Here is a 25029-nt window from a genome sequence, read left to right on the forward strand (position 1 = left end):
AGTGCTTATAGCACTCTTTGTATTTCCGCATATCTCATTACACAAGGTTCAAAATGTTGAATTTGAAAATGCATCCAAGGGCAGCCCATAACATGAAAATGTTGAATCTGAAAATGATCACACTAACCACGAACAAATAATTAGAAGATCTGGAAGAATGTGACATCCTATTTTTAGATGGGTAAGTTATGAAAATTTCAGGATGGATCACCAAATCTTTTTAACTGCTATATCTCAACATGAAGAGCCTCGATCATACAATCAGGCCTTAAAATCCAACAAATGGATTGAGGCTATGAATGAAGAAATACAAGGTTTATATGAATGTCGAACATAAAATGTTATAAAAAGGCCTGGAGGAAAGAATGTAGTTGGATCAAACTGTGTATTTAAAATAAAATATAAACCAGATGTCAACATAGAGAGATATAAGGCAAGGCTGGTTGCAAAAGGTTTTACTCACGAACATGGGCTGGATTATGAAGAGTCATTCAGTCTAGTAGTGAAGATGAGAACTGTCAGAGTAGTTTTTTCTCTAGCAGTGAATCATGGTTGACATTTAAGTGAATTGAATGTTAAAAATGCATTTTTGCACGGAAACCTATGGAGTAGTTGCAAGGGTATAATGAGAAAGATCTAGCCAGCTATGTGTGTAGATTGAACAAAGCTATATGAGGGCTAAAACAGACTTCTCGATCATGGTTTGAGAGTTTTTCTTTTGAAATTCAATAACATGGTTTTCGCAGATCTCATTTAGATTATTCTTTGTTCATATGCAAAGGTGATAAATGAATTACAATATTACTCATTTATGTTGATATCATAGTAGTAGGAAATTCCAAAGATCATATTGATGCTGTCAAGAGTGTGCTAAATAATAGATCAAAATGAAAGACTTGGGAGATCTCAAATATTTTTTGGGCATTGATTTACTCAACTGGGCTAGAATGAAAGATTGCAAACCGATATTTACTCCAAGTGTCTTGTAGCAAAACTTGATGTGATGAAGGGAACATTTTTGGTGATCCTACAAGTTATAGTAGTATTGTGGGTATGATCCAATATCTCACTTTTACTCGTCCTAATATTGTTTATGCAGTCAATCAAGTTTCTCAGTTTATGCATTGTCCTCGTGTGAATCATGTTGAGGCTGTCAAAAGAATCCTTAGATATCTAAAAGACACTCTTGGTGATGAGCTTTGTTATCGGAAAAATGATAGTGATGAAGGTGTTTTAACAGTTATGGCCTATTAAGATGAAAGAAGGTCTGCTTTCGGGTATTGTGTCTTTATTGGGAAGAACCTGATTTCATGGAGCAGTAAAAAACAAAAGGCGGTGGCTCGGTCAAGTACTAAAGATGAATACAAGTAAATAGCGACAACATCATCTGAAATCTTTTTGATTAGATATCTATTATCTGATTTATATCCAGAGATGTTGAGTTCTATCTTGTTTTGTGATAATTAAAGTGCGATCAAGATATCTCTCAATCCTATTCAGCACGGTAGAATGAAGCATATAGAGATAGATCAACACTTTATTAAATGCAAAATTGAAAGTGAGGAGATTTTAGCTCAATTTATTGGACTCAGGATCAAGTTGCAAATTTGTTTACAAAAGGATTAAGTAAAGAAAGGTTTTGGTACTTGAAGAGCAAGTTGTTTATGGTTTTTACCATGCACAACTTGATGGAGGGTATTGAGACGTGATCTATTGGGTCTTGATCCAGATCCAAATCTGTTTGACGTCAACAACGTGATCTATTAAATCTGTTTGACGTCAACAGCATATGACGTCTTTTCATGTATTGCTGTATTGTGTTCAGCCTGACCATATTACCCCTCTTATTTGTATTGTTTTTTGTATACTAGTCAGCGGTATTTCTGTCTTGTTAACTATTGATTTAAAGGAACCCATGACCCTAATGAGGGTGTGGAAAACTATTTTGCTGCAACCCTTCTCTTCTTCCTCTCTTCTCTATATGCTGTTTTCTGGTGCAGATCTTATAGGAGGACCAGATCTGTGATTAGGGAGGACCTGGTATCATGCCTTCTATTTGCAGTAGGGGGATTTAAATTTATGATTTATTTCTTCTAGCGGTTAGTAATGGTAAGACTAGAATTGACTTGATAATTTAAAGGAAAATGATTGGAGAAAAAGGTCCCAGGATTTTCAGCTTCCATGCTTAAGGTTGTGGCAGATTTCTTTTCTTTAATGTCCATATTTTCTGTTTATTCCTGAGCACACGTGACAGCTCTCACTACATTGATGCGGTAATCTGCTGCAAGTGCTTCAGGTTCTTTGCTCGAGTAGAAAGTGTTATGGTTGTTAATGTCTATGGAATTTAATATTGGATCATGATAGCATGAGCTTCATTCTCTGTATAGCACAATGACTGGAGCCTGTCATATGACTTACAAGAAGTAGTCTGGGGTTTTTACATATATGGATATGGTACAATGTCACAAATCTTATTCTAGGGAAAATCTTGGTGAGGAAAATCCAGTGATAATTGGAAAAATGCCCTTTTTCCCTGGAAGTGGTTAAATATTGGATGTACAAAAATAAAAAGTTTAAAAAAATATATCTCTGAAAAAAACTATAAAAAAACCAATAAAATATAAAAAAGTATTTTTTGTGGCATTCATGTCACAATAAAGATGCAGTATTTCAAAATAGTCAATATTTTTGCCTATTTTGAAATTATTGTGTCTATTCAAGATGTATTGACTTCTGAAAATATCAAGATAAGTCGCAATATTTTTGAAAATATCACTGATATATGTTACATAGATATGCACTTCCAATTCTAAGTAATTGTCAAATTTTGCTAATTGCTGCTTATGTTTTCTCATATGGTTTCTATCATCGTTTTCCAGATGGATCACATTGTTGCTGTTGAAGAATCTCTTCTGTCTGTCCTTATTGCATTTGCACGACATTCCCCGGCATGTGCATGTGCCATCATGGAATGTCCTCGGCTCATGGATACTGTCATTAACCGTTTTGTTAAAAAGGATGCCTTATCGGTTACTTATTCCGAGTTAAAATCAGTACGTCTTCTAATGGTAAGTATGCCATATTAGTTCCACCTCATATATGTTCTTGCCCATTTATGCTGCTTCTGTGATCTTGAAAGTGAAACTTACTTATTTATTGTAATGGTACTTTCTTGTTGACTTTCCTTATGGTGTGACATGGATTACTACTAGGCTTCTGAACAAAACTATCATGCTCAGTAAATATGGTACTGTTAATAGAGCCAGTTAACTGTTTAGTCGCTCCTGAAGTTTTTGTTGGATTTCTTGTAAAGTGTGAAACATACTCATATTTCCATTGGAATAGAACTACAACCATGTACATTTTAAACCAAGCTATAGTATTCATCATACGCTCATGGCAACCTGCCTGCCATGAATATCCATTTAGTATTAAAGATTGAGCACCTTTTTTAATGATGAAGTCCACATTTATCAAAAGACATAAGCAGGGTTGTTGTGTAATCTGTCTTGTGCTGGAAATCAGGACCCTCCAGAAGCACATGTTGCTGATTCACTACATGAGCAATTCAGCCACCTGAACAGCTTAATCATTGAAAGCTTCAAAGGCTGTGCCATGTGCTTAATCTGTGAGGGAGATATTCCAACAGAAGTTTTGCTGCCATATGAACTCATCAATGCACAATAATTGAACCAACTGACCAAGTGCAAACAAAGGCTATTTTTGAACTTGAAATAGTCAAGCACATCAAACTTCTCACCAGCTATCTATGAAAGTAGGATCAATGATGGGCTCTCTTCTGTAGGCAAAAACATTACAGTTAATCACTCTTTCAACTGTCGTAGAATCTTTAACAAGTTATCCTTTTAAATTATTTAGCATACCCATGTTGAGATAACAAATAATTGCATTTTTGTATATGCTGTCTCTAAACCAAGAAAATAATAAAGGATCCCAAGGTTGAGGATCCTCTTTACTAGGATAAAGTTGTGTATATACCTTTTCATCCAAGTTACCATTCAAGAATTCATTCTTAAACCTTAAGGGTTTGTTTCCCTACCATGTAAACACATGAACAGCCATTCATTTTCGTGGGCCCCACTGCAGCAATGCGGACACTGCACTCGCTTTTTGTGACACTAAAATCTGTGAATATTTCGACCAATTTTTTTTGAAATGATATTTTAAATAATATCGAAAATCAATAGAAGAAAACTTGGTTTGTGAAAACCGAATCAAAAGAAAGCATTCGCAACATTGAATTGAACTCACGATTCAAAACCAACTATCTTTTCTTTATCATTCAAAAGAAAGTTCATCCATATAGAGTCCATTTACAAAATTTGATGAACTACAATTATGCATATACAAAATGTCAAAATTCAAAACACGTGGAAGTCCCAAAACACACAACAGTCCCAAGACTAAAAGGGTTCATGATCCAACTCCAAAGATACTCTATCCTCGTATCCATCGCCACCAAGTACACCTATCTGTGGGTACCTGAAAAAGGAGAAGTAAGCAGGGGTGAGACCTATGTCACATGGGTGCGGGTGCGGGGATGCGGCACTTTCAAAAACCTTAGGTGCGGCAAAATATATATATATATATTATAATTTTTAAGTTTTATCAATTAACAATATTAACACTAATGAAAAAAAATTAAGTTTTGCCTGTGTGCCCTCATAAACATCGCAGCACTGGCCCAAAGGCCGCACAACTGCGAAGCGTCATCCGTCGATTCCGACATTGAAAATATCAGTGCAGGAAGGAGAGTTGTTTCGACTCCCCACTTGAGCCAACACATACCGAACATCTGAAAGCCCACATAGCGGCAAGGGAACCAACAACGACAAAACACTGCAGTGTGGCCTGCCAAACCGCATGTCCAAGCCCTTTGGCAAGATGCACAAGGAACATTGCAGTTGAGCCCTTAGCACCGAGTAGGGACACGATTTTGTTGCGGCAATGGGAAATCAAACACAGAGACCCAAAAAAGCACAAGTCGTCCGCACAACCATGTGCACGATAGACATGTTGAGAAGCCGAGCACCCAAGCACCTCGTGGCAAATTAGCACTGCTCGCAACCACGACGACGTCGGGCCCCTCCCCGACATTCTAAGAGGGAGAGAGAGAAGACAGAGCGGAGAGGAGGTCCGACGGAGCGGTCGACGACGACGACGGCGTCGGGGTCGGCGGAGAGCAGAGGGAGTCGGAGAGGAGACGAAGGGAGGATTAGGGCAAATTTTTTTTCCCTAATCCTCCCCTCTGCAGCCCATTTCATCGGGCAGATTTTTTTTTTCTTTTTAAATCTAAAAATTGGACCAAAATGACCCTGGGTGCGTTGACCACACCCAAGGTCAGGTTGATCGCATCGGGTGCCGCACGAGCACCCGCGTCGCATCGCGTCATGTCGTGTCGATGCGGGTGCGACACTTGATCGGCCGAATCCCTATGACATAGGGTGAGACCAACCACTGTCTTAGTAAGTAACTTGACCTCTCGTCTCGCGATAGCGAACACGGCAAGGTCTATAAGTACACAAGACCAACCAAAGGTCGAAGGTACAACTGTAAGTGATACAAACATTCCTCTTTAGGAAAACTCAACACATAAACACATCCTTTAACTCTAGAAGAAAACACCAACAATAGGTCACACAGACCAAGACATGCACAATCCTAAATGCATGCATATATTTTAATTACTTTCTCCATTTAGGTTTTTCTTTTGCTTTCTAGACATTGCAAATGCAATTACTTGTTTCGATATTAATTACTTGCGTCCAAGGGGCACCACTGCCTGAGATGGTATAGGCTCACCGGTCTACATAGCGGTGTATTTTCAAACCTAAGTAATTTCAGTATTTTATTAACCCCAAGAACACACGGTTACACCGACACCAAAAATCCAAAACCCTTTGTTAAGGATTATTTTTCTTGAAAAAGTCGTAGTGCACTACCGCTAGCGTACGTAGCTTAACCTCCTTCATAAGGAGTCCTCGTCCCCTAAGCCACCATGGTTGGGGACTGGTCCACCCTCAGTGACCAAGACGGGGTACAAACTTGCCTTCGCTGAGAGCACTTTATCGACAACTTAGCATCCCACAGGGTTGGTGCTAACTCGCTAAACGAGCAAGTCCATTTATAGGTCACACCATCTTTCAGGGTGTAACCTTTAATCTCTGTGTAGCTTGTTTAAAATTTAATTCATATGTGTAGAAGGAAGATGTGATGCGCAGACACCTGGGTAGAGAGAGAGAGAGAGAGAGAGAGAGAGAGAGAGAGTCGGCTGCACAATAAGAAACTCGTTAATCTGTTATTAGGGCTACTCTCTATGTTAAATAGAGAGAGGCCAAAAAGAATAAATTACATCTAAGTCCATCATTAAATTAAAATTTCAAATAACCTCTAATCTAAGAAGACTTAAACTTAAAACCACCTAATCTCAACACTCCCCCTCAAGCTGGAGCATAGATATCAATCATGCTCAGCTTGTCACAACATTATGAGAAATTTGGTCTAGCAAGAGGCTTTGTAAACATATCTGCAACTTGGTCTTCCGACTTTAGATATTTGGTAGTGATATGACCAGCTTGAACCATATCTCTTACATAGTGGCAATCAACCTCAATGTGCTTTGTTCTCTCATGAAAGACAGGACTGTTCGCTATATATGTTGCAGCCTTGTTATCACACATCATGGTCATAGGAGAGGAAACCTTCACCTGAAGATCATGAAGAACAGTACGAACCCACATCAATTCAGCAGCTGTTTGGGCCATAGCCCGATATTCTGATTCTGCACTCGACCTAGAAACCACATTTTGTTTCTTACTTCTCCAAGAAATCAAGTTGTCTCCTAGAAACACACAGAATCCTGTGGTAGATTTTCTATCCACTACAGATCCTGCATAGTCAGCATCAGAATAGGCCACTATCTCCAGAGTTCCACCTTTCCTGAACAATAACCCCTTTCCAGGAGAAGATTTTAGATATCTGAGAATCATTATAGCTGCATTCCAGTGTACCTCAGTTGGTTTGTTCATAAACTGGCTAACATTGCTTACTGCTAAAGCAATATCCGGCCTGGTCACAGTTACATACAGTAGCTTCCCTACTAGGGAGCGATAGCTTTTGCTATCAACCGGTTTTGACCCTTCTTCAAACAACTGAACTTTATGGTCCATGGGAATATTTGCTGGTTTAGCTTCCAACATTCCCGTTTCCTTTAATAAGTCAAGAACATACTTCCGTTGAGACAAAACCATCCCTTCACGGCTCCGGGCAACTTCTATACCCAGAAAATATCTAAGTGAACCCAAGGTCTTTTGTAACAAAGTGTTTTTAAAGATGAGCCTTTGTGGCTTCAATAGCTTTCACATCATCTCCTGTAAGAATGATGTCATCCACATATACCACCATAACAACTATGCCAGAGTTAGTTTTCTTGATAAATAGTGTATGATCTGCCGCTGACCTATTAACGCCACAGCGTGACATCACTTCAAACAACTTTTGAAACCATGCACGAGGACTTTGTTTCAAGCTATAAATCGCCTTTCTCAATCTACATACCTTCTGACACTCCCCCTCAACCTCGAATCCTGGAGGTTGTTGCATGTAAACGGTCTCAGATAGATCCCCATATAGAAATGCATTTTTCACATCTAATTGATACAAGCTCCAACCATGCTGAACAGCTACTGAGAGAACAAGACGAATGGTACCCATCCGTGCAACAGGAGAAAAGGTTTCAAAGAAATCAATACCATATGTCTGAGTATACCCTTTTGCTACTAATCTGGCCTTGTACCTTTCAATAGAACCATCAGATTTGTACTTGATTGTATATACCCATTTACATCCAACAATGTCAGCATCTGCTGGGGAATCAACTAGATCCCATGTATGCTGAGATACTGAAGCATCCATTTCTTCTTGCATGGCCAGCTTCCAGCGGTTATCAAGCTCTGCCTGTTGATAGTTCAGAGGAATAGTTGTAGCAGATAAGGCTGAAATAAAAGTTTTCATCTGATTTCCAATTCTGGCATCGGAGACAAAATGAGATATGGGATATAAGGTACATTGTAGTGTCCCCTTGCGTAGAGCAATAGGCCTGTTATCATCATCATAAAGATCACTATTGTCAGTAGAACTTACCTCAGGGGAAGAAGAAGATGAAGGCACTTGCGGAGGTGGAGCTCTACGCACATATACCAATGGAGGATTATTAAATCTGGAAGAGGATGAAGTTTGGTTCGGTAATGAGGGCACAGATTCCAAAGGAAAAGGAGGTATAGGTAATGGAAAAGACTCAGCTGGATCAACCTGCAGCGGGGAACCGGTACTAGAATAATATGGAGTGGATTCCAAGAAAGATACATCCGCACTGACATACTCTCGGCGAGAAATAGGATCATAACATCGATATCCCTTTTGATTTTTGGGATAACCTATAAATATGCATTTTGTAGCTTGAGCAGCCAATTTATCACGGTCAGGGCCAAGTTTGTGTACAAAGCAAACACATCCAAATATTTTTGGTGAGAAAGAAAAGAGTGGGGCATTAGGTTTTAGGATATGTAATGGAATTTGATCACCCACAGAAGATGAAGGCATGCGGTTGATCAGATAACAAGCAGTGGTAATCGCATCACCCCAGTATAACGCAGGAACATTAGATTGAATCATAATGGTCCGGGCAACATCAAGCAGGTGCCGATGTTTTCGCTCAGCCACCCCATTTTGTTGAGATGAATAGGCACAGGAAGTTTGGGGTTGAATGCCATAATCTTGGTAAAATTGTAACAGACCTTTTGATTTAAACTCAAGAGCATTATCAGTGCGAACAATCTTGACAATAGATTCAAACTGAGTTTTTATTTCAAGAATTAAGGATTTGATAATACTTGGAACTTCGGATCGTTCTTTTATTAAAAACACCCATGACAACTTAGAGAAATCATCAACAATAACAAGATAGTATCGACACTGAGTCCTAGTAGGAATCTTACTAGGACCCCATACATCTGCATGAAGAAGTTCAAAAACTTTATTACTAGACTGACTCTGACTCGAAGGAAACGAACTTCGATGATGCTTGCCCAGCTGACATGCTTCACACTGAAATGATGTAGTGGAAGGAATTTGAGGAAAGACTGAACGAAGCTTTGACAATGAAGGATGACCAAGACGACGATGCCATTGAACAGGACTGAATGAGTGTTCCACTGCAGCATGAACATTACCCACTGGATGATGTAGGTAGTAGACTCCATTTTCTTCATAGCCTCCACCAATCTTCTTCCCCGTCAGCAAATCCTGAAATGACAATCCATCAAATCAAATATTACTCTACAATTTTGTTCTTTTGTAAGGCAACTAATAGAGAGTAAACTTTGAGGAAAGTTTGGAGCATGAAGAACATTTTTCAACTGTAAGGAGGAGGATATAGAAATATTTCCCTGACCAACAACCGGGGAGGAACTCCCATCGGCTAATGAGACTCCTCGATGAACAGTAATATCCTTTAGATCTGAAAAAACAAGTGAATTTCCACACAAGTGTCTGAATGCACCATAGTCAATAATCCATTTACTGTCAGTCAGATGAAGATGATTTCCTGTTGAGTAGGCAACACCAGCTACAGGAGGAGTGGAACTCAAAGGACGAAGAGCTATCAGCTCATCATATTCAGCACGACTGAGGGTGATACTACGGTCACTTGCAGAGATATTATCCTGTACATTTGTTGCCTCGATAGTAGTAACATTTGCTTTAGGAGCATATGACTTTGATGAAGAAGAGGTTGGCCGACCATGCTTATCCCAGCAACGATCTTCTAAATGTCCAGATTTTTCACAGAATGTATATTGAAGCTTTCCTCTTCCTCCCATACCACGTCCACGACCTCGTCCTCTGATATTCTGAATATTTCCCCACCCATAACCAGATGAGACAACAAGAGCAGATGACTGAGTCACAGGATGAGATTGTGGAAGAGAGATCGCAAGTCTACTCAGACGATTGTATGCATCAGCAAGAGTAGGTACATCTGATCCAATCAACATTTGGACTTTTGCAACAGAAAATTCTGAAGAGAGACCTGTAAGAAAGCGAGCAACCATAGTTTGTTCTTGATGATCCTTTTGCTTCGAGCAACAAAGAGGCCTGTGAGCATTAAGTCTTTCAAACGCAGCTTTGACAGAGGCGTAGTACTGGACCAAGGTCTGATCTCCCTGCTGCAAATTATATATCTCCTGTTCGACTTGCAGGATACGACTCACATTAGTCTCTTGTGAGTACGTATCTCGAAGATTGTCCCACATCAGTTTGGCTGTATTATAGTAAATTAATCCATCTGCAATATGGGGTTCGAAACTATTCATGATCCATGACATAACTATGTCATTATCTTCATCCCAAGTAACATTTTCCCAATTTTTCAGTGGGTTCGTCTTCCAACAAAATATGTTTTCGACGATGTCCAGATACCGACATCATAAAAGTTCTGGACCACCTGGCATAGTTGGTTTCATTCAACCTTACAGAAGAGCCGTACGAGAAGGGATTGGCAAAAGCCTTATACTCCCCAATATGTTCAATATTGGAATCACATTTCGAAGTTTCAGCCATACTGAAGATGTAATTCTATTTCAGCAAACAAAAAAATCAGATTACCTCACTTGAACAGCAAGTGTTATACTCACGCGTCAGGCAATATGACAACCAGTAAAGAACATCAGCCTACAAACAGGAAGAATTTTCCAACACAGCAGGGAATCACACCTGCTGTTTCCACGACAGAAAGAACAACAGCCCACAAACAGGGATATTTTCCAACACAGCAGGGAATCACGCCTGCTGTTTCCACGACAGAAAGATCACGCCTGCTGTTTCCACGACAGAGACACAACTAAAACTAACATGCTTCTTTCACAGCACGCATGTTAAAAAAAAACCACGACACAGCAGGGAATCACGACTGCTGAAATCCATATTCTGAAATAAAACAACCAACCAACACAGCAGGGAATCACGACCAACGATAATATGCAGACGCAGAAAAGAAATCACGACAACTGCTGCTCTCAAACAAATCACGACCAACGATAATATGCAGACGCAGAAAAGGAATCACGACAACTGCTGCTCCCAAACATATAAAGCTCGACAACCAATAAGAATATCAGTTCTTCAGGGCACGGTTAAACAAATCAGTCATATCTCGATCACACGCAACAACACATGAAATGAATCTCGATCACACGCAACAGCACAGGAAATGAGATTGCTGCTGCTCCCAAATAGCAGGAAATCACGGCAGGAAATCACGAAAAAAAAAATCACGGCAGGAGATCACGGCAAAAAAAATACTCCAAACTGAGGAGCTCAAGGGTTACGGCTCCACATCTGCTCCCTTAGATCTGATGACAGATCTGGGTCAAATCCCAGATCTGTTATCAGATCTTACACACAAAAGAACAGCAAACCTGATTTCAATATATTTTTTTTTCGTTGGTGAAGATCAATCCCTATTGATTATGCTCCCGAGATCAAAGGCTTTGATACCATGTAGAAGGAAGATGTGATGCGCAGACACCTGGGTAGAGAGAGAGAGAGAGAGAGAGAGAGAGAGAGAGAGAGAGAGAGAGAGAGAGAGTCGGCTGCACAATAAGAAACTCGTTAATCTGTTATTAGGGCTACTCTCTATGTTAAATAGAGAGAGGCCAAAAAGAATAAATTACATCTAAGTCCATCATTAAATTAAAATTTCAAATAACCTCTAATCTAAGAAGACTTAAACTTAAAACCACCTAATCTCAACAATATGCATTAATGTCAGTTTTCTAGGTACCCACACCAGTATTCTGGGCCTTTGCCCAACCAAACTACACATAATTTTATTATGCAATATGCATTCTTTTTGTGCAAATATCCTTGCACGTATGAGGTCATTCTTGTCCCCCAATACACATCATGTCATGCATACAACTATGTAGTGTCCACATTAGCACCACCACTTCATATTGCAACCCTTGCAAATACGAGCCAAACAAGACTATGCATGCTTAAACTACACAATGTCATGGGATTCCAAACTCATAGGTTTACACCTCAAAACATTGGAAACTCTACACTGCTTCTACAAGCTGCTCTTATTTTTCAAACGCAGTTGTAACCTTCCTTTGGAAAAATCTAGTAGCCTTTACAAAGTTGATAGTGCTGTCTTCTACTGATGAATGCACACTTGAACGGACATCAATTGACCAGGTGTTCTATCTGGTCTAGGATGCTGAAACAGAAAGTAGTAGAACTTTTATGGGGAATATAAGCTAGTTTCTTAGAAGAAATCATGCTATTCTTATTAGCATAATGTTTCATGTATACATCTCATGATATAGTCACCACAATAAGAAAAAATGAAAGTACAGATGAAAGCATAAAGACACAAAACATCAAAAGACAGACAATCCTCAACTTATACACATGGTGACACAAATACTTTCAGAGAAACTAGCTATTTGTATCTTTTCATTCTTTTTTTGCATCATAAGTTGATCCTTGTGAACAATCATTATCTCCCAAATTGTTCTAGTGACAAAAGAACCGGTAAATAAATCTTTGACATTTTTTGCCTTATCAAATTTTAGAGGATAAAATTTCTGATTGACATCTCATGAATAAAATGAAATAGCTTTATTGCCTTTGATTTGGTTTTGCATCAGATGGTTGAAGCACCTCACATAATGTAATATCACGTATTTTGGTACTAAGTCTGGGAGAAAAATCATTTGAGGCTCGATTTTTAGGCCGATGCCTTTGAGTATGAGCTTAACCTAGGTCTCATCGACAAGGTCGAGACGGGCCAATCGAAGCGTGAGAAAGAGTTTTAATTTCGACCTTTAAATTCAAGCAAAATTTGAGCGAAATTTGGGTTATTTTTAGGTGAAATTTGGAATCTTATATGCATGTAATATATCGTTGGATGTATCTCGGAATTCTGAGCGCAACGACATTTTGTTTTCCTGAATTCGAGTTCTGGTTTGTCCGAAAATCACGTTTTTCTGAAAATTGAGCAGTTTGTCAAAATGGATCCGGAGTTGCATCGGATTGGATCCAAGGCCTAGGATCCGAATTTTTATGGATTTAGGTTTTATTTAGGTCTTACTTAAATCTGGATTTGATCCAGGTCTTGCTCCAATTTTTATTTTGGGTATGAGTTTGGATCTTGGATCCGGATCCAAATCCATGCCCCACGTTGTTTCAACTTTAAATTGAATATAAAGCTTTATTTTGGGGTTAAATAAGGTTAGGGGACCTTCTGGGTTAATTTGGTTATTTTTGGGTACCTTTAGATAATTTTTAATTAATAATTAATTAATTAAATAATATTAATTTCGGATTTATATTTTAGGGTTGAGTGAGACTCCTTAAAAGAGGTCTTATACTTACTTAAAGAGAGTTTTAAAAGGGATTGGAAAGTTAAAAAAATAACAAATGTGGAAAAGTCAACATTTGGAAGGGTTTCAAAAAATTAGAAAACAAAGGGAGAGAGAGAGAGTTCCATCTTTTGGGAACTCTCTTAGAGAAGGCTGAAGAAAAAGGGGGGGGGGGTGTCACCCCCTCTCCCATTCATTATACACAAAAGAAAAAAAAAGGAGAGAAAGAAGGAAAAAGAGAAAGAAAGAGGGAAAGAGGAGAGAGAAAGAGAGAGAGAGAAAGGGAAGGAGAGAAAAGAGAGGAAGGAGGAAGAAGTTCTTCTTTGAAACTTTATTTTCTGTGTATAGTTATTTTTAGATTAAATCAGAATTTATTTCATGGTAGGAAAGGGTTCTTTTTGTATTTACATGCTAATGTAGTTGAGGTATGAAAAAGCATATGAAACCCATGGTGTAAGCATGCATAACTGGATTGAAAAAAAAATCTGTACATGCATCTATTTTTCTCTTGAAATCTGTATGGTAGGTACACGCATGTTGAGTCATCAATTTTTTTTTATATATATAAATATATAAATGTTTAGGGAGGGGTCTTGTAGTCGGGCCACTGTGCCAGCCGAGTTGGGACTGGTGACCTGGCAGTGCCTTGACAGGCCTGCCAGGTTCAGCTGAACCGGTTCAGATGGCTTGGCATGGCCTGTCAGGCCTGCTGTGCACGCAGGGGCCCAGCCGAGAGTGCTCGGCTGGGCAAACACCTCAAAAAAAAATTTTGTTAGCCTTTGGGGCTGTCACCCACGTCCTGGCAGCATATACACAGGCCCGGGTTGGGCCTGTGCATGGGCTGTCAGGCCCAGCTGACCTTGTCGGCTGGGCTGGCTCAGCCAACCCGTCTTGGCAGAGGCCTGCCTGGCCCAGTCCGGCCCTTGGGCAGGACTGGGACAGGGTTGGTCAGACCCGACCCAGTTGACTCAGGTCAGCTGTGCTTGCTGGGAACCCCAGCCAGTCGGCTGGGTGTGAACCCTGTAAAAAAAAATATGAAAATTTTTGTATGGTCTGGCCACATTTGGTCAGACCTGGACAGTATCCAAATTGGGTTGACAGGCTTGGTTTCCAGGTTTGTTCGGGCCACATGAGCCCAGCAGAGTGAATTCGGCTCGGTGAGTGTGTTTACAAAAAAAAAAAAAAACAGGGAGAGAACAACACAATATTGAGTACATGCACGTTGACATCCAGAATGTGTTATGAATGAAATTGGATACATGGTAAGGTCAGAAATTTTCATGTGCTTTCACTGATTTTGACGTGCTCATGTAAAGTGTTATTTCAAGCCTGGTTTTAGTGTACCTGTATACATGAAATTTATTTATGTGGGTGTGCGTGTGTGCATTAAGTGGATGTGTGCACTTGTCATAAAAATATGAATTTGCAAACACATGAATTATATAAAAGCATATGCAAAACCATCCACACTAATGTTATTGCACATGTACTTGAATAATGAACCCATGCACATGAACGTTATATTCCCTGCACATTGAACTGGTATATACGAATGTGCATTGAGAATGCATGTGATATAGTGCATGTATGTCTTATTGCTATGGTTGTTGCACGTGATGCATCGATGATCCAAGTGAATCATCGCAGGCTTGGAAAGCCTCGAGCACTAGGTGCTCCTTCTTTACTTACTCTTAAATGCATCGCAAAAATTATATTTATTTCTATTTCATTGTGTTTACACTATTCTATGCTTTTCCGCGGGCGATGGTCTCGTGATGGCTCTCGCAGGGGTAGATGCGAGCTTTTGACTTTGCTTTTGCATGCTGAATTGCAAAATTTAATAAGTGGCTTTTAATAAAAAGATAATGAATAAAAACAGTGTAATATACGTTCTGAGATCTCTCATCGAAAGAATGAGCATCTTAGAGATTCGGTTTTGAGGGACCACGAGGATACAAAAAACTCTGTGTGCTTTAATTATTACTCCTAGACCAGATATTGAGGTTCTTTCTCCTGACCACGGTTTTAGGGAGAGTCTGCCACTTTACCTGGGGGTGGTGTGTTATACACAGCTGTTGTTTTGATATACCAAGAAAGTGACACTATTGGATGTAGAGGTCCTTGGTGTCTCGACATTAGATGTGGAGGCTAATATTCCGAAGGTGATTCGATCGAGGGTTAAGTTTGGAACCCAATAATAAAATACAACTTGTGTGCTAAATTACCCTGAGAACCATACTTAACCTCGAGAAACTTTACCCGTTTGGTGTATCCGCGGGCAACGGTAATTAAAAAAAAGAACTTAAATTATGTGCATTTAATAGGGACATGCATATAAAAAGAGAAGTCTAATGAAAGATAGTAAAGTGTGCATGCATTGCACATAAATCATGCATTTTCCTGTTATGCATTAGATCATATGCATATTCACTTGTTCCCTTAACTAATAAATGTTGGTGGATGCATAATATTGTTCCCTAAAGCATATTAAATGGGTATATTGCTAAATTTGTGATTCCTGTTATTTAACAGTTGTTCCCTACTGTATGAATGCTTAATTAAATTATGAATTTGTCATAAATGCATACCTCCAAGTTATTGCATGGACTCTTATCTGTATTCTTTATGCTCATTTATTTCATTAGAGGGATTCGTACGCAGAATTGTTCGGATTTCTGACACCCTCTTTTTGTGGTTTTTCACAGCCGCAGGAGATCAGTGAAGCGACTAGCTTCTGGAAGAGCTACGGGTGTCACACTTTTACTAGACAGTTCACAAAGGGACAACGTGACTCAGTCTTTTCCTTTATTTACTTTTATGTCATTAAAATAACTCTGATATGTCTTTTGCAATTATTGTTAGATACTCTTTCTTTCATAAGTAATAAATAATGAGTTGTTATGGTATGAATGATAAATGTAGGAGTTTTTGTAGTGTGTTTGGTTATCCGATTGTGAGTGGAACTACGAAGGTCCTTGGATTCTGGGAAGATTTCCGCAATGGTTTTTTTTAAAAAAAAAATTCCACATTTTCAAGGGGTATGAGTTGGAGTCGTTACAGGTTTGGTATCAGAGCCACCACAAAATCTTATATTTTTATCATCTCTTTAACATTAAGTTTTTAAATTCTGGTAAGTGGGGCCTCGTACTTCAGAGCAGTCTCCTTCACTGGTAAGGCTATTTAATACTTTTATTTAAGTATTGAATCTCTTATGCTTATATGCATTCATGGTCAATTCTCTTTCTGTGTGTATTAAGAATTTTGATGTAATTGTATGAAAGACTTTGTTCGGGATCAACCCCAAGGGGGTAGGATCGATAAGGGTCTAAACTTTTGCGAAAAATATGTGCGTTGTAGATGTCATATGCACGCAAAGGTGCTTCATCTTCCACTGGTGCTCCCGCGAACTGGCAGGAGTAGAGGGATTTCATGATGGATGCCATCCACACCCTGACCGAGACCATGACGGCACAGGCGACGCAGACAGCACAGGCCATGCAGGCGGCACATGCTACGCAGGTGGCTACGCGTGACCCTCCTGTTGAGGTTCCGAACGCAGACGACGTTTCCTTCGAGAGGTTTCTGAAGTTGGACTCGTCGACTTTTGCGGGCAAGGCTGACCCAGAAGCAGCAGAGAACTGGGTCGAGGAGATTAAGCGAGCGTTTGACGTCCTACCTGTCCCTGAGGACAAGAAGACACCATTTGGCACATACCGTTTGAAGGACGATGCTAAGAAGTGGTGGGACACCCTGCGAAGGGTGAAGTTCGCCGACATGGACATGATTTCCTGGGAGGTATTCAGAGAGGAGTTTCTAGACGCATACTTTCCTTCTTACGCCGAGGAGCAGATGCAGCAGAGGTTCCTCGACTTAACTCAGGAGAACATGAGTCTGGTGGACTACACCACTAGATTTCGGAGTCTCGAAAGGTACTGCCCGAACCTCTTCAAGAATGAGAAGGCGAGGGCGATGAAGTATATACGCGGGCTGAAGGACGAACTGCGGACTCGTGTGCTGATGAGCCGGCCTACTACCCTGGCCGATGCGATAGAGTCTGCCACAGTCCTGACAGAGGACTGGGAGAGGTCCAAGACTACATTTCAGAAGGGAGGTGGCAATGGAGGAGGTTCTTCGGGCAGGACGAGGAAGAACCCACCTGCAGGCGGAAAGGTGCGGCAAGAAGTAGCAGACCCGTGATGGGCGACAACAGGGCACACAACAACAGCAGAGGCAGTAGGCAAAGGCCCAGCCGGTATGTCGCAAGTGTGGCAAGAACCATCCACTGGGTTTTTGCCCGATGTTCAAGGGGGTCTGCTATCAGTGCCAGCAACCAGGGCATATTGCTCCATTTTGTCCGAACAAGCCAGCGGCTCAGGGAGGACAGCAACAACAACCACCGCAGCAGCAACAACAAAGGCCTCAGCAGCAACAAGGACATCGCAGGACCAATGTGCGAGTCTACGCGGCTACAACAACTACTCAGGGCGATCAGACTGACCTGATCGAAGGTATCTTCTTAGTCGCCGATCACTTTTCACGTGTGAAGTTTGATTCGGGCGCGACCCATAGCTTCATTTCTGCTTCATTCGCAAAATTGCTCGATTTGGTTCCTTCTAGCCTTGAAAAGGCTCTGGATGTGATGTCACCCATGGGTGCATCCTCTTCCTGCGGAAAGTATTTTCCGGTAGTTAGCATTGTTATCTAAGGGCATGAGTTGTCTGCCGATTTGGTCATACTAGATATGACGTTCTACGATGTTATTCTGGGTATGGACTGGTTATCCAAACATAATGCTACCCTCCAGTGTCGGGGCAAGAAAGTTATCCTGGAGCGTCCCGATTTGTCCGTGTTGTCTTTCCATTCGACCGGAACGACAAGCGAGGTGAAGATTGTTTCTGCATTGAAGATCTCCAAGTACCACAAGCAGGGTTGTATGGTATTCTTGGCCAGTGTGTCCGCTCAGGACAGTCAAGCAACACCCTTGGAACAACGAGACGTTCGTGAGTTCTCGGATGTCTTTCTCGAAGACTTGCTTGATTTGCCACCACATAGAGAGATTGAGTTCTCGATCGAGCCAATGCCTGGTACGGTACCAGTTTCTCGAGCTTCGTATCGCATGGCACCTGTTGAGCTCGTGGACCTGAAGAAACAATTGCAGGAGCTTCTTGAAAAAGGTTCTATCAGGCCGAGTGTATCCCCTTGGGGTGCACCGGTACACTTTGTCAAGAAGGACGGTTCAATGCGACTCTGTATCGACTACCGTATGTTAAACCAAGTGACGGTGAAGAACAAGTACCCATTGCCTAGGATCGATGATTTGTTCGATCGGCTGAGGAAGGCAAAGGTGTTCTCGAAGATCGACCTTCGTTCTGGGTACCATCAATTGAGAATCAAGACGGAGGATATTCCGAAAACAACATTCAGGTCCAAATATGGGCATTATGAGTTTCTGGTGATGTCCTTTGTACTCACCAATGCCCCTGCAACGTTTATGGACCTGATGAATCGGGTTTTCAGTTTATGGCTGGATTCGTTTATCATCGTGTTCATCGATGACATTCTTATCTACTCGGAGAGTGTGGAAGAGCTCGAGAGCATCTACAGATCGTATTACAAACACTGAGAGAACATCAGCTCTATGCTAAGTTCTCAAAGTGTGAGTTCTGGATTGATCGGGTGATGTTTCTCGGCCATGTGATATCTGCGAGGGGCGTAGAAGTTGATCCAGCCAAGATAGAGGCCGTTTTGTCATGGGAGCATTCGAAGACGGTGACTGACATCAGGAGTTTCTTGGGATTGGCGGGCTACTTCCGTCGATTCATTCAAGACTTCTCGCGTATAGTTGCCCCCGATGACTCGATTGTTGCAGAAAGGAGTAAAGTTCGAGTGGTCACCTCGATGCGAGGACAATTTCCAGGAGTTGAAAAAAAGGTTGACCACGACACCCGTTTTGATGTTGCCTTCTGAGACGAGTGGTTTCGTTGTGTACAATGATGCTTCGGGGACTGACCTGGGCTATGTCCTTATGCAGCACGGAAAGGTCATAGCGTATGCTTCTCGACAGCTGAAGGTGCACGAGAAGAATTACCCCACGCATGACTTGGAATTGGTGACAGTGGTCTTCGCATTGAAAATTTGGCACCACTACCTTTATGGAGAACAATTTGAGGTCATGACCGATCACAAGAGCCTCAAGTACATATTCACTCAGCGAGATTTGAATCTGAGGCAGCGTAGGTGGTTGGAATTTCTGAATGACTGCGACTTCTCCATCACTTACCATCCTGGTAAGGCGAATGTGGTGGCAGATGCGCTTAGTAAAAATGCGTTGGTCACAATAGCTAGTATGATTGAACGCAATTGGGATCTGGTCGAGGAGTTCGTCAGATGACAACCTTTCGCTGACGACTCCGGACACATCCTTTGTACTAGGATGCAAGCACGACCAAAGATCATAGATCGGATCGAGGAACTTCAGTCAGCCGATCTGGATTTTGAGAAGTTATGCGAGAGTGCCCAAAAGCCAGAAGCACAGTTTCGCCGAGAGGAGGATGAAACCATCATGTTTGGAGACAGATGGTGGGTTTCGAAGGCGTTGCAGGAGGAGCTGATGAGTGAAGCTCACAGGTCTAGATATTTCGTTCACCCTGGTTCCACCAAGATGTTTAAAGATCTTCAGAGGACTTACTGGTGGAATGGGATGAAGCGGGACATCGCGGAGTTCGTGTCCCGGTGTCTCACCTGTCAACAGGTGAAGATTGAATACCAGAGACCTGGTGGACTTCTGCAGCCACTCGAGATTCCAGAGTAGAAGTGGGACGATATCTCGATGGATTTTATCGTAGGGTTGCCTAAGATCCGACGACAGCGAGATGTCATTTGGGTGATAGTGGATCATTTGACGAAGAATGCTTATTTTCTTTCGATCAGAATCAGTCAAAGCTTGGTGAGCTTGGCCGATCTCTATGTGGATGAGATTGTTAGACTTCACGGGGTGCCACGTTCGATAGTGTCAGATCGGGATCCACGTTTCACATCTCGATTCTGGCACCAACTTTAGAAGGCTTTAGGCACTACGTTGAAGTTTAGTACTGCGTTCCATCCACAGACGGACAGACAGTCGGAGCGTACGATCCAGATGCTCGAGGACATGTTGAGAGCATGTGCATTGAATTGGGCAGGTGATTGGGACAAGGCTTGCAGAGTTTTCGTACAACGACAGCTTTCATGCCAACATTGGCATGTCCCCGTATGAAGCTTTGTAAGACCGACCATGTAGATCCCCTGTGTGCTGGGATGAGGTTGGGGTGAAAGCAGTGGAGTCTCCATAAATCATCCAGCATTATGCGGACCAGGTGCGTTTAATCCGACAGAGATTGATTGCAGCGCAGAGCAGGCAAAAGAGTTATGCCGATCAACGGCGCAGGGAGCTCAGTTTTGAGGTTGGCGACCACGTGTTCATTCAGATCTCGCCTACTAAGAGTGTCTTCCGGTTTTGAAAGAAAGGGAAGCTGAGTCCTCGGTACGTCGAACCCTTTGAGATTCTTGGAAGAGTCGGGGAAACCGCCTATCGAGTAGCACTTCTTTAGTTTTCGCAGATCCACGATGTATTCTATGTCTCGATGTTGAGAAAGTATGTGCTTGATTCCTCACATGTGATTCACTATGAGGCGATCGAGGTACAACTTTACTTGACGACGGAGGAGAGACCAATTGAGATTGTGGATCGTCAGGAGAACACACTACGTAGTAGGACGATTCCGTTCGTAAAGGTGCGCTGACAACATCACGGGCTGGATGAGTGCACCTGGGAACCTGAGGCGGATATGCGTCAACACTACCCACACTTATTTGGTATGTTCTAATTTTGAGGACAAAATTCTTTTAAGGAGGTAGGGATGTAATATCGCGTATTTTGGTACTTAATCATTTTGTAATTTTATCGAAAATTTGGCAAAGTCTGCGAGAAAAATCGTTTAAGGCTCGATTTTTAGGCTGATGCCTTTGAGTCTGGGCTTAACTCAGGTCTCATTGACAAGGTCGAGGCGGGGCAATCGAAGCGTGAGAAAGAGTTTTAATTTCGACCTTTAAATTCAAGCAAAATTCGAGCGAAATTCGAGTTATTTTCAGGTAAAATTCAGAATCTTATTTGTGTGTAATATATCGTTGGATGCGTCTTGGAATTTTGAGCGCAACGATATTTTGTTTTCCTGAATTCGAGTTTTGGCTTGTCTGGAAATCGCGTTTTTTCTAAAAATTGAGCAGTTTGTCGAAATGGATCTGGAGTTGGATCGGATTGGATCCAAGGCCTAGGATCCAATTTTTTATGGATTTGGGTTCTATTTAGGTCCTACTTAAATCTGCATTTGATCCAAGTCTTGCTCCAATTTTTGTTTTGGGTATGGGTTTGGATCTTGGACCCGGATCCGGATTCAAATCCATGCCCTACGTTTTTTCAGCTTTAAATTGAATATAAAGCTTTATTTTGGGGTTAAATAAGGTTGGGGAGCCTTCTAGGTTAATTTGGTTATTTTTGGGTATCTTTAGATAATTTTTAATTAATTAATAATTAATAATTAATTTCGGATTTATATTTTAGGGTTGAGTGAGACTCCTTAAAAGAGTTCTTATACTTACTTAAAGAGAGTTTTAAAAGGGATTGGAAAGTTAAAAAAATAACAAATGTGGAAAAGTCAACATTTGGAAGGGTTTCAAAAAATTAGAAAACAAAGGGAGAGAGAGAGAGTTCCATCTTTTGGGAACTCTCTTAGAGAGGGCTGGAGAAAAAGGGGGGGGGGGGGGGGGGGGCGTCACCCCCTCTCCCATTCATTATACACAAAAGAAAAAAAAAGGAGAGAGAGAAGGAAAAAGAGAAAGAAAGAGGGAAAGAGGAGAGAGAAAGAGAGAGAAAGGGAAGGAGAGAAAAAAGAGGAAGAAGAAGAAGATCTTCTCCAGCCATCCAACCCTTGATCCACCATTATTTTTCTCTTTTCCTTTGATTCAAGCAAAGGTACGGGTCCCTTCTTTTGATATGAGTGAGAAATCGATTACCGATTCGATTCTCATGCTATACCTTGGTAGAAGAGTAGATCTATGTGATTACTCTGAAATACACGAAAGAGGATCCATGGATTCCTCTTCCATGGATGCGTTTTGATTCTTTAAACCCTTTTGAAACTTTATTTTCTGTGTATAGTTATTTTTAGATTAAATCAAAATTTATTTCATGGTAGGAAAGGGTTCTTTTTGTGTTTACATGCTAATGTAGTTGAGGCATGAAAAAGCATACGAAACCCATGGTGTGAGCATGCATGGATTGGAAAAAAATCTGTACGTGCATCTATTTTTCTCTTAAAATCTGTATGGTATAGGTACACGCATGTTGAGTCATCATTTTTTTTATATATATAAATATATAAATGTTTAGGGAGGGGTCATGCAGTCGGGCCACTGTGTCAGCCGAGTTGGGCCCGGCTGGCCAGGTCTGGCCTGACTTGGCAGTGCCTTGACAGGCCTGCAGGGTTCAGCTGAACCGGTTCAGCTGGCTTGGCATGGCCTGCCAGGCCTGCTGTGCACGCAGTGGCCCAGCCGAGAGGGCTCGGCTGGGCAAACACCTAAAAAAAAATTTTTGTTAGCCTTTGGGGCTGTCACCCACGTCCTGGCAGCACATACACACAGGCCCGGGCTGGGCCTGTGCATGGGTTGTCAGGCCCAGCCGACCAACCCAGCCGACAAGGTCGGCTGGGCTTGCTCAGCCAACCCGGCTTGGCAGAGGCCTGCCTGGCCCAGTACGGTCCTTGGGCAGGACTGGGACAGGTTTGGTAGAGTCGGTCAGACCCGTCCCAGTTGACTCAGGTCAGCTGGGCTTGCTGAGAACCCCACCCGACTGGGTCGGCTGGGTGTGAACCCTGTAAAAAAAAATATGAAAATTTTTGTATGGTCTGGCCACATTTGGTCAGACCTGAACAGTATCCAGATTGGGTTGACAGGCTTGGTTTCCAGGTTTGTTCGGGCCACATGAGCCCAACCGAGTGAATTCGGCTCGGTGAGTGTGTTTACAAAAAAACAAACAAACAGGGAGAGAACAACATAGTATTGAGTACATGCACGTTAACATCCGGAATGTATTATGAATGAAATTGGATACATGTTAAGGTCAGAATTTTTCATGTGCTTTAACTGATTTTGACGTGCTCATGTAAAGTGTTATTTCAAGCCTGGTTTTAGTGTACCTGTATATATGAAATTTATGTGGGTGTGCGTGTGTGCATTAAGTGGATGTGTGCACTTGTCATAAAAATATGAATTTGCAAACACATGAATTATATAAAAGCATATGCAAAACCGTCCACACTAATGTTACTGCACATGTACTTGAATAATGAACCCATGCACATAAACGTTATATTCCCTGCGCATTGAATATACGAATGTGCATTGAGAATGCGTGTGATATAGTGCATGTATGGCTTATTGCTATGGTCGTTGCACGTGATGCATCCATGATCCAAGTGAATCATCGCAGGCTTGGAAAGCCTCTAGCACTGGGTGCTCCTTCTTTACTTACTCTTAAATGCATCGCAAAAATCATATTTATTTCTATTTCATTGTGTTTACACTGTTCTATGCTTTTCCGCGGACGATGGTCCCGTGATGGCTCTCGCAGGGGTAGATGCGAGCTTTTGACTTTGCTTTTGCACGCTGAATTGCAAAATTTAATAAGTGACTTTTAATAAAAAGATAATGAATACGAACAATGTAATATACGTTCTGAGATCTCTCATTGAAAGAATGGTCATCTTAGAGATTCGATTTTGGGAGACCACGAGGATACAAAAAACTCCGTGTGCTTTAATTATTACCCTTGAACCCGATATTGAGGTTCTTTTTCCTGGCCTCGGTTTTAGGGAGAGTCTGCTACTTTACCTGGGGGTGGTGTGTTCGACACAACTGTTGTTTTGGTATACCAAGAAAGTGATACTATTGGATGTGAAGGTCCTTAGTGTCTCGACATTAGATGTGGAGGTCTAATGTTCCGAAAGTGATTCGGTTGAGGGCTAAGTTTGGAACCCAGTAATAAAATACAACTTGTGTGCTAAATTACTTTGGGAACCCTACTTAACCTCGAGAAACTTTACCCGTTTGGTGTATTCGCGGGCAACGTTAATTAAAAAAAAGAACTTAAATTGTGTGCATTTAATAGGGACATGCATATGAAAAGCGAACTCTAATGAAAGATAGTAAAGTGTTCACGCATTGCACATAAATCATGCATTTCCCTATTATGCATTAGATCATATGCATATTTACTTGTTCTCTTGACTGATAAATGTTGGTGGATGCATAATATTGTTCCCTAAAGCATGTTAAATGGGTATATTGCTAAATTTGTGATTCCTGTTATTTAACAGTTGTTCCCTACTGTATGAATGCTTAATTGAATTACGAATTTGTCATAAATGCATACCTCCAAGTTATTGCATTGACTCTTATCTGTATTATTTATGCTCATTTATTTCATTAGATGGATTCGTACGCAAAATTGTTCGGATTTCTGACACCCTCTTTTTGTGGTTTTTCATAG

At 41.2% G+C, this 25029-nt stretch overlaps 1 protein-coding gene across 3 annotated transcripts in view; it reads left to right on the top strand.

The window, feature by feature from the left end:
* Window positions 1-25029, top strand: part of LOC149819135 (transcriptional elongation regulator MINIYO-like) — an 85468-nt gene that overhangs the window by 55590 nt on the left and 4849 nt on the right. For all 3 annotated transcript variants that reach the window (XM_089984128.1, XM_089984130.1, XM_089984129.1), the window contains exon 6: window positions 2880-3068. In XM_089984128.1, the coding sequence (XP_089840254.1) occupies window positions 2880-3068 (189 nt within the window). The remainder of the gene's footprint in view (window positions 1-2879; window positions 3069-25029) is intronic.

This window comes from Nuphar pumila, chromosome 13, assembly GCF_984573655.1.
Source record: "Nuphar pumila chromosome 13, dmNupPumi1.hap1.1, whole genome shotgun sequence".
Taxonomy (NCBI): domain Eukaryota; kingdom Viridiplantae; phylum Streptophyta; class Magnoliopsida; order Nymphaeales; family Nymphaeaceae; genus Nuphar; species Nuphar pumila.